The sequence below is a fragment of the Metopolophium dirhodum genome, chromosome 3 (assembly GCF_019925205.1).
Source record: "Metopolophium dirhodum isolate CAU chromosome 3, ASM1992520v1, whole genome shotgun sequence".
Classification (NCBI taxonomy): domain Eukaryota; kingdom Metazoa; phylum Arthropoda; class Insecta; order Hemiptera; family Aphididae; genus Metopolophium; species Metopolophium dirhodum.
In genome coordinates this window covers 24,238,602-24,250,390 of record NC_083562.1, presented here as the reverse complement: position 1 = coordinate 24,250,390, position 11,789 = coordinate 24,238,602, and the positions used below count along the sequence as shown (strand labels likewise).

At 29.4% G+C, this 11,789-nt stretch overlaps 1 protein-coding gene across 1 annotated transcript; it reads right to left on the bottom strand.

Annotated features, from left to right (window-relative positions):
• Window positions 1-128: 128 nt before the first annotated feature.
• Window positions 129-10,357, bottom strand: LOC132941814 (uncharacterized). Its single transcript, XM_061010000.1, has 5 exons — window positions 10,044-10,357; window positions 5,670-5,723; window positions 4,244-4,415; window positions 2,909-4,182; window positions 129-2,749 (listed from the first exon to the last, which is right to left on the bottom strand). The coding sequence occupies exons 3-5, from the start codon at window positions 4,404-4,406 to the stop codon at window positions 2,594-2,596; spliced, it is 1,593 nt and encodes a 530-aa protein (XP_060865983.1). The 5' UTR covers window positions 4,407-4,415; window positions 5,670-5,723; window positions 10,044-10,357; the 3' UTR covers window positions 129-2,593.
• Between the last annotated feature and the right edge of the window lie 1,432 nt (window positions 10,358-11,789).

The following is an 11,789-nucleotide window of genomic DNA, read 5'->3' as shown; positions in this document are numbered from 1 at the left end:
AACTAATAATAGTCTAAAATAATAGTTACTATTTAGTATTGAAAATTAGCATATGAAACACAGGTAACAGGATTAACATTAAGTATAGAAATAACATAGCTAATTAAGTAAATAAAAACACAAAAAAATTATGTTCAGATAATTTAATACTTTTTTTTTATTTTATCAATCTTTTTTCTTTTTCTTTTGAACACAAACTTGTACCCTAAGAGTTATTATAATATAATATAATATAATGTAAATATGAATCTTGTGTCACTAAATCGATAAATAAAATTGGAAATTTATGAATCAAATAATAAAATAATGGTGGACATAATATTTTTTTAAGTACAATAATTACAGCATATTACATATTAATATAGTCGTTATATAGCTTCACTTTGCAATACATGTTCGTCACTTAATACATAGTTGACATGTGCAATCAGCAATTTTTAACAAGATTTGTCTCTACAAAATATAGTTGATATACTTATAGACTTTTTTTTACAATATTATATAAATCGAACAATTGATTTTAATACATTTTAAGAATGTCATTCTAATTTTTACATAATTTTTATCTTATTGCTTCATAGAAGTTTTATTTTAGATCACAGGTTTTGACATACTTTTATTTTTAATATTACAAACCAAATCAGAAAAATGATAAAATATAATAGTAATAGTAATAATTATAATAAAGCATATTTTACAATCTCATGGTCTTGTATACACATTACTTTTATTAATTGTGTACACGGTTAAATATTCATTCAAATAAAAAAAAAAGCTATCAACAATTTATAACAACGTTGATGTAAATTATATGTTTAAAATAAATATAAATATTATAAATAATATATTAGTTTACACATTAAAAAAAGGTAATATTTAACAAATAATTTATGAGTATTATTAATACCAATACCATTTATAATTAAACATCAATCCAAACACAGTGCTCTTTGAAAAAATGTTTTCATTAACACATTAAAAATGAATAGTTAACATAACTATGATACTTTCATAAATTGAATAAAATTCATGTAAGTGAAAGCCTTTTTAAAATTGGATTTCTTAGGTATCGCTATTATATTGTTTGAAACATCAATTTAATGATCATACTTATATATTATATAATGACAAATAAAATGATCTCAATAATATATTATATTTCTAATCAGTGAACAATATTATGAACTCAAATTATTGCTGATTTTTAGTAGTGATTGATGAACAACTGTCCAATACTATCTATACTTTATCTAATATATATATAATTTTAAACGTTATCAAATATTCAACAATTAACTCAGACAACTCTGAAAAAATTCAGAAAATAATGTAGTGTAATCGAATTACTAAAATAAATTGTTTACAAATCCAATATCTGTGCTCGTAATATAATATATAGTAAAGAAATTTAAGAAGTAAAACAAAATACTTATAATATGCACCTAATTAGTAATTATAATATTTAGAAACTATGTATTACATATTTTGACGTATTATCATCATGTAAAATAATGTTATCTTCTAGTATAATGATTTTTTTTTCTATAATATATAATGTACAGCTATTTAATATTTATGTATATTATACATTTTTTTTTTTCATTTTAATAATAATATTACAGCGTTAGATAATATTATATTGAATTAATGATAATATGGTAATTTATAGAAATTAATAAATAAAATTATCATACACACAAATGTAAGGCCTAGCCATTGCATTTACCAGTATTGATTAGAGTAAAAATGTAATGGTGTTACACCTTACATTTAAAAATAAAACTACATACATTTTAAATATTATTGTTAATTTAAATAAATTAAAAAGAACCTAAAATACAACTTATATTTTAAAAGGTGTACATACAATATAGAACTGCTCAAAAAGCTGGTCATTTTTATCAGGTACAAATAATAATTTATTTTGGTTTTTATATATGGAGGAAATACTTTTGATAAAATATCTGTATACTGGCCAAATATTACAGTTTTTATTGCTTGGTAACTTAAACAGCAATGAATGTTTAACTTAAACAACATACATATGACATTAGGTAAAATTAATAAAACTTAGCATTGTCTTACTTTATTCTAAATAATTTATTTCTTATTTCTCTTCAATTATAAACACTATATTTTAAAATATTACTATCTGGTTTATGATTATGAAATATTTAAATCAAAATAATTTTTTATTATTTAATATATTTTTAATTTAATTTAAATACAGTAGCAATATAATAGCCAAATGTTAGCTAAAAGTTATTAGCACTTATATTGAAGAAGAAATAAATTGTTTAAAATTGGTAATCCCCTAATTAATCAGTTACTAAAAATTATAAATAATGCTGTGTACTAATTTTTATAAACTGGATATAGTAATTATATAATTAATAGACACGCATTTTTTTTTTTTAGTTTTCATTTTTTATACTTTTCTATTTTGTTAACATTTTTTACTTTTTTTGTATCTTTTGTTATTTTTTCCCTTGACCCAATGTAAGCTAAAATAATATTATTTCAACCTATTATAATTTTACTAACTGATTAAATTAGAAGCCAGTATAATTGATTTTTTTATTACTATTTAGAGTTAACAGCATTTACGATTGTTGTTAGCACCCGACGGTCGCATGTTTTTGTCGGCCCTCCTCAGTCTTTTGTTACTTGCACTCAACATCAAATTTACACGATTGATATGAGTCAGCTGGTTGCGACTTAAAATACGAGTTTCCCTGTGTGCTTGCAGCTGCAAATAAAATTTTTAAGTCAATTAATACAATATATTATTAGAAAAAAAAATATGCTGTTAATAATTTTTGTATAATGCCATAGAATAATTTCTTAATTATTCAGCATTGATTTAAAATGTCAAGTTAAATGGTCAAAATATCATAGCTGATCTTACCTTCTGTGCCTTATTGGTGCCAGCAATCATTGCCAGCTCTCTTTTAAGCAACTCGTGCTTGTAAGCATTTTCTTCAGGTCTAGACACTAAAGAATTAAGGGCAATGGAAGTCGTCAATGGTATGATGATGTTCTCTTTTTTTACAGGAGACTTTTGGTCCCTCTTTTCAATTACATCACATTTTGGTCTTACCACTGCTGTTTGGGTAACTGGGTGAGACTCTATCATCTCATGTTTTACTTCTTTAACAATAGATTTTTGTTGTACCTTCTTTTTCTTTTTTTCTTCAGTATCTAAAACAGACACAGGTTTTTGTGCTTCAACACAAATTGTTGAATTACTGTTAGACTTTTGTTGCTTTTCAACAACTGGTTTTATAGCATTTTTTTTTGGTGTTTTACAGCTTTTTGGCACATCAGATTGTATGATGCTAAAGGAACTCAACCTGACCAACCGTTCTTGGGCACGGATTTTAGGAACAATTATTTCTTTTGGCATCTTTTGCGACTCATTTTTCATTAAATGAGGCAATGGGCATGGTGGTTTGCGACCTTTTTTCATGACTTTTTTAGGAGTAAAGACTTTCACAACTGTCTGTGTTTCTTCTTCCATAGGCAAAACAGTTTGAGGTGGCTCAACAACTTCGACTTTGGATTCGATTTTAACGTGTTTTATTTCAGACATGTCATTTTTTGGTTGTCTTCGTTTTAATGATGCAGCTACTTCTTTATAGCTACGAATAGCTGGTGGAGAGCATACTTTGGCCTTAGAAATTGGAGCCAATACTGGAAACATTTCCGTTTGAGAACGTTCTACTTTTTTAATCTCAACAACAGGAGATGACAAAACACTTGGTACATTGCCCAAAATAGTTTCAGGTGCAATTTTGAATTCATCAAGGGGCACAGATTTTTTCAGCGTCTTTTTCTTGGGATGTTTAGGTAATTTTTCTTTGCATTTCACGGCTTCAAAGACAATTGGTGTATCGTCATCAAACGACTCGCTGTTACTCGCAATTGAGGATAGAGTTCTTCTCTCGGGCATTATTGAACTCACAGTGGGGCTGTGATATACAGACATGCTTGGATGTTCAATGAGAAGATTCTCCAAAGGTGTCGTCTCCATGTCTGCTGGACCAATAGACGTGAAGCAAGGAGGAGGAGTAACAAACCAGCCCTCTTCATTTTGACAGGAAGAAGATGATCGACTGTGGCGATCAACTACAGCTCCACACCCTTCATCATCAGTCTTTTTAGAATCCGACTCAGATTCACCTAATTAAAATTAAAATAAGTATCTAATAGATAACATAACAAAAAAATGTATTTAATTTACCTTTTCCAAGGATAACCCAGTCGTCAGATTCGTCAATTTCGATGGGTTCGAAGTTTTCGTCAACTTCGATTAAAGAGTCTGGGCATGGATCAGTGACGACGACTTCGTCACTTTTTTCGGTAGCGTTACTTCCGTAGAACCAGCTGGATAAGTTCGAAAACATTTTGGCTCGCTGTAAACAAATCTCAAGTTATAAAAAAACTGAAAAGAAATAAGAATACCAAACACTTTTAAACCTAAGTATAACGTGTAGAAGACAAAGTTGAAACAGAGTAGGTACTATTATATAGGTAGTAATGGTTTCAAGATATCAGTTTTATTAGCTGTATGTACTCTTAAAAATAGTTTATCATTTCGGTTTTTTTTTATGTGTTGATATAAAAGTGAATAGCGAATACTTGATAAAATATGATAGTTATAGACTTATAGCTAACAACGAATAAAAGCTGGTTTATTTTCAGTTTTATTGAACCATTAGAGTATTAGACTTATGTAAACCGAATTAAGAAAAACAATTTTAATACAATGCAAACTAATTTGATTAACTAATTATTATACAACTTGATTGCACGTGTCGTCGGTATAATAATATAGTTTCATACAGTAAATATACAATGTCAAGTTCAGTAAAACTAGTTTCGTTTTAATACATATTTCATTATTTATGTTATGCGTATTTGTTATTATAAATAATAATAATATTGTTACACTGTTGATATTCGAAAGTGGCGAGTGCCGAGTGGTGACCTTGAACGTAATAAATCTGGATTATATTATGTTTGAAACGGGTATCTGTTATAAAGTAGAATTACTTTTTTACTAAAACATAATATATATTACATAATGAATAATAACTACAAACAATTAACAAAGTAAACAATGTATAATTTTTGTTTAATCTTCTCGAATACAGATTTAATATTATGTTTTATTGTAAATGACTAAAATTGTTATTCTTTTTTTGTTATTTATTCCATTATACTTATTATTTGTGTGTAATTGTATGTCTTCAATATTTATAAAAATTATGTAAACAAGAAATATTTTTTAACAAAGCATCATTTCTTTAACTATTGCCAGCTGTATATCATAGCAACAATCTATTGTAAAAGATACTTTAAATGTTGCGAACTATAGGACTGTGGTTATGTTTGAACAATATTCAATAACTTTGAAGTATCGAAAATATAGGCCACATAGAGTTTAACGACCCTGGTAAACTGAATAGTGCCCACAAGTGGCATAAAATGAATTGTTATGTCATTGAGTACATGCGTGATGTACTCAAGTCAAAATATCTAAAATCATATAGCAGTGTTTTGTACTTTACACATATTCTTAGTAAAACACTAAAATGTACTCGTTCTATGAGGAACCGTCGCATTTAATAATATTATAAAAATTAGGAGCACCCGAGTACACATACCTTTATTTTATCTCTGTAGAATTGTGGCACGAATAGTTGTGGGTCAGTCAGGAACTGTAACAAAAATAAAATAAAAACTATAAATTTTGGAGGTTTTATTTTTATAGGAAAATCATAAATTGCGCAAGTGAAATAGTGAAAATTGTCTATAATTAAAATGTCGAAAAAATGTTTTGGCAAGTGAAAGCGAACGAAAATTAATAAACAAGTGGACTTTAACGCACAAAAACAAATATACATATACACGAAACATTTTCGAGCCAAGGGCAACGAGCCGAGCTTTGCCAATACATTTTGCCAACACAAAGCAAAATATTAATCTATTATAATTTGCCAAACAGTGACCAGGAAAAACTGCGAAACTTTTAGAACATACGACGTTAATAATTACATTTTTATTAAGTCAAAACTCATAACTTATATGCAACGACTAAAAACAAACGCAATTTCTTTTAATAATAAATTCAATAGGTAGGTCTGTACATAATGTTTCATCTGATTCAGCAGATACCTCTAACAAGTAACTAACTGACTATATTACTATAATAATAATAATAATAATAATATATAAAATTACAACGCAGTTGTCTAGTTAGTTGGATACCTAAATCAAAAAACTAATTACGGCGCTTTTGTAAAGTCCATAAAGACAGTTTAATAAATATAACAAATTTAAAATACAGTAGTAATGATTTATATAATATATTATTCTTGTTTGTATATTAATTATACAACTAGTGTGATCCCAATACATTATACAGCTTTTCCAAGGATTCTGTGGCCATCAGCGTTATTTAAAGCGGAAATTAAAATTGCAGTACCTATCATTATCAATACATTAATAATTTATATCAGTGCAAATTATATTCAGTGTCGTGTTTCGAGTGAGTTTCCTGGCCAACTTCACGAACAGTGGTTTTGTATTTATACCGAGGACTCAGATTTGTTAATATTTTGTTATTTTGTCACTAGTTTTACCAACGAAAAGCAAATACTTTTTCTTAAACTAAAGAATTTTAACAAACAAAGAAATATGTTGATTTACTTCTACATTTCTACAAAGGGTTTTATCGCACCGTACAATAGTGTTCTTTTTATCTTATTGTATAAGACATACTACAAATATCTGAGAAAGGATTTTGAGCATTGAGCACGTAATTATTCTCAAAATCGGTTTAGATTCAGATTATCATTTTTAGACCCATTGTGAAATTCGTCGTAATATGTATTATTATAACGTATACTTCGAGAATATAGTTATATTATGTTATATAGCGTTTTATACAACAAAGCAAACCGGTTTGTGGATCATCCAACTCTCTCTCACTCGCTCGCTCATCTTCCCACCACCCAACCCAATTCTTTGACATTTTTCGTTTTATACGTTTATTTTATATGGCGGAGTAAGTTTAAAAACATTTTATTAACCATATTCGTTTTCCCGTACACGGTTGTGCACTTTACTAATGATTACTTAATGTTTTTTTTCATTTATATATTAAACGAAAAATGAAACATATTATTGACTGGATTATAGACGAATATACGATGAAGATTATATGGTCATTAACTGTATTTAAAAATGGGATTATTTATTTTATTTAGTATTGACCGTTTGTGAAGAATTGTTACGCATCGCTTATCAACACAATGAGTTAATAATTTTGTATATTGAAATTTAGACCATAACATAGGTCAACGAAATTGCGTATTAAAAAAATAACTATATATTTATCAGAGTTTATTAACACGCGATAACATAGAAAGTTCAACACAATAACTCAGTATAGGGATTTTCTCCAATTTTCTTACAAAACAGTTTTTTAATAAAAATGTTAACTGTACCTATTTAATTTTATTTATTTACCTATACATACAACAAGGTGATCATCCAGCACCAATAGCGTCAAGGGCACCTACATCCCAAGGCGATTAATGTTTTAACGATTAAATATTAATGACTTCGGGAAATATTTTAAGTGTTCGTTTGAGTTTAACACGTTAAAAATCAATATTACTATTAGGCAGTAAGAAAGATAAAAAAAAATGTTATTAGAAGAAAAACAGAATGAGAAAATATAGCCTTGTTAAAAACAAAAATTGCATTCTCAATTAAAACAAGGTCATTATTATTTATTGTCATATTTTTTACAACCGTCATCCGATGCGCTTTTCAAAACAAGATTGCTTGTTGTGCATCAATGGTCTATCTTGCTTATAACCCATAATACTGAATTGGTGGTATGCAATTATTATACGTATACATTAGATTTCCTCGAGTTATATACTTATATTGCAACAGTGCATTAGTGCAACACAAAGACGAATATAATGAGTAGCAATGACACTGCGACGAATTCTCGTACCGTATGCAACTGAGTAGGCAATACTAGGTACTGACAACGGTTTTACAAGTTGTATTATTATTATTATTATAACCATTAGATTTGTTATCGGCCGGGGGATATACGGTCCGACGGAGTGTAATTGGCATTGCTCAAATAATGCCATAATAATGTATTTTGCATCCGAATAATTATAGTTAATGCGATGCATTTTCGGAAAACAATGACTGACGTTGGTCATCTCGTAGGTAGAATATACGTGAACAAGTAGGACGGTAAAAATACATAGTAATTATATTATGCGTTCAATCGAATTGGGAAAGTAGGCGCGATTTGCAATTTAAATAAAATAACATTAAATATACTTTTGCAGATTTTTTTAACGTTAAAAAATTCCCGGATGACCTCCGACCGTCCTACATTCGACGCGCGCGCGAGTGTTTATAATTTTTATTAATATTAAGGAAGGCGGTTAGTCCGATCGTCAGGGCCACAATAAGACACTAGGACGATATCCGCGTCGTACACTCGTACAGCCATATTAGCGTCGTTGTACGTACCTACGCAATAACGATTTTTTCCTTCGTAAAATATTTCGTTCTTATATTATTTTCGACGTCGATATTAATAATATAATGCTACGATAATGAATAATGGTATACAGAATACACTATACAGTAATAAAATATATATTATATTATTATTATTTTACGGAATAGCGGGTACCCGTAGCGAGTAAAGAGTAAACGGAGAATAATAAAAATAAAAAATAAATCGTTACGGAACAAAAGCGATGGAAAACAGCTGACCGAACGTGCACGGGTGGGCGGTGGCGCGCGGCGTTCGGGCGGCCAACGGGAACAAAGACATTCATACGTATATAGAAACATATAGAATACGATGTATATTGTATACATAGCTGTTAAATAACCCCTTCTTTAGTTCTTTCTCTGTATAATATACCATCACCTCATCACACTCTTTCTCTATTTCTTTCTTCCGACGCTCTCCGATCTCCTACTGACTTCCGACGACACCGTCAAGTGTGTGTGTTTCGCGACTCTTTGTCTCTTCGCTCGTCATCACGACGCGCAGGGCCCGGACGATCCTCGATCGCAGTATTATAATATTATTATTATTATTATGCTTTGTTGTCATCACATTCGCGCGTTTGGAGCTACGACGACTAAGTTCGAAAAAATATACGACAGTCGTCTATTGCGACTGTACGATTTAATAGGTATTATGTGGTTATACACAATTTCTCAATTAGCTGTAAAAGGTACGATTCCGTCAACGATATCGGTCGGCAGAGACGTGACCCTGAACAACCGACGATACGTTGTAAATAATCATTTATTATATTTATAGCGATCGAATGATAAAATAGATCGCAGCTGATCGTGTTATTTATTATAAATTATTATTGTTTTTTTTTTTTGATTTTTTTTTCACTATTTACATAATAATATTATCTATTCATCCATTACCTACATAATTATCGCTATCCAACGGTCGAACACTATAATACAACAGCCCCGAAATTTCACAGACAACCAGTTTACCATCATACGCCTCTGTCTGCGATAATATTAATTGGGTTAATGGGCCGAATTGTTAATTGTAGAGACGTAATAATAAATAATTCAAGAAGATATAATATTACCCATGAGGACATGAGCCAATGACACGATTACCCATTGCACGATTTGCACATCTATTTACATTAAATATTTAAATACCTATTTATATAATATTAGAATATTTAAATATTTAATAATACCTATGCCGATTATTGACGTATGGTGTATATTATTAATTATTATTAATCAAGACAATCAAGTTTAATTTCAAAAAATAAACTATCATACGCGAAACGTACATCAACGAGAACAAAGGATAGCGTATAATGCAAAACGCCCATTAATCTCAGATTGTTTGCACAGATCGCGTAAATAATTACTGTGCGCCGATACAATTGTACAATTGACAATAAAATATATTAAAAAAAACTAAAAAAACAACTCACCTTTATACTATGGCAGATAGCAGTAGAATATAAATTATTTATATTTACAAGAGATCTTCGTAAACTGTTAATACAATAAAAAATTAAGACTAATGTTTTATACAAGAAACAAATAAATTAATAAATCTATATGTATATATATTATTATATATGAGTGTGATATAATAATATATTATTACGATTAAAAACAATTAAAATAAAAATAAAAATATATGTATGTATATATTTTAAAAACAATAATACAAAAAACGAAAACAAAAAATGAAAACGGACCGACAACCAGAGCGAGAGACAGATGAAAGCCAGCTGATCGAGTTCTCCTCTTGGTTTTACGGGCCAACCGACCGACCCCCACCATTGGTCGCCGAGCTCGTCGGGGGGCTGACGTCACGCAAACTGCGTCGTATTGATCACCGTCGCAACACCATACACAACAGCACCAGAAGTAAGCCTCATCGTACACACACGTTCAAACACGCTCACACACGCTCACAAACGCGCACACACACGTTCAAACTCGCACACAAAAACACGGCCGTAACACCGAACCGTGTGTAAAACGTTTATGTATAGATCGACCTGAGCGAGAGTGCGCGCGCATGCCGACCAGCGAGTAAATAGTGATTGAGCATTGAGCAGTGACCATTTCGGAATAATAATAATATTATATTATATTATACGTCCATAATAATATGCGTATTGCGTGTATTTAACTTAGTAATGTAAATATAATATTATTACTTTATTAGTTATTATCAAACGACGTTGCGTGTTTATTTATTTAATTTCCGTTTAGATAACAATATTGCTCGCGAGACAAATAGACAATGAAACACCGCACTCGGGTATTATTATTATGTGCATTATTATGTCGTCTGTTGCGTCTTGCCGTCGTATCTCCTATTTTGAGCGGATTGCGCATCATAAAATAATTTAAAACATAATTTTTTATTTTTTCGTTTGACTTTTCGGCCTTATTTTCCCAACAAATCATCTGACACATATATATATATACGAAATCTTTTTTTCTATCGACAGTGAAATTTATTATTATTACGGTTTCCATGACAACCGAAGCCTTATTGCATGTGTTCAATATATTTCAGAGTTGGCTTGCGAGAAAACGCCATAGCCTCAACCTGTATATGAAAATGAATTATATTATAGAAAATGTCAATTTCCTTTCCACAAATATTTCATAGCGAAATCTGTTTTCTGTATTTAAAAACCAATATAATATTATTATTAAATTACATTAAGATATCAACGTTGTTATGTTTTTCTTATAGTGGTTATACTGTAAATTGTAATAGATTTAGACAGTAAATAATAATATATCATATGTAAATACGTTGATATGTGTATAATTGATTTATTTATATATATGTGTATAACATATATTATAACATCTCGTAGGCAACACTCATTATTTAGGTATACGCCACTATAAAGTATTAATGTAGACAAGTTGGCGGTAGCCAAATGTCATCCCATATTCAACCTAATAAACCATCAGTTGAGACGTATTTATTTTTAATGTCACTATTAATATTACAATATTTTATTGTACACGTACAAGTGTAAAACTTGTTAACATATTATTGGTATATTATAATATCTCGTATATTATTATATATTTTTACGTTTTTACACTAATTACTCAAATTAGGGGTCTTTGGGGTGAACATATTGTACAGAATTTGAAGGATTTCGATTTTTGGCAGGCATTCAATATAGGCAATAACT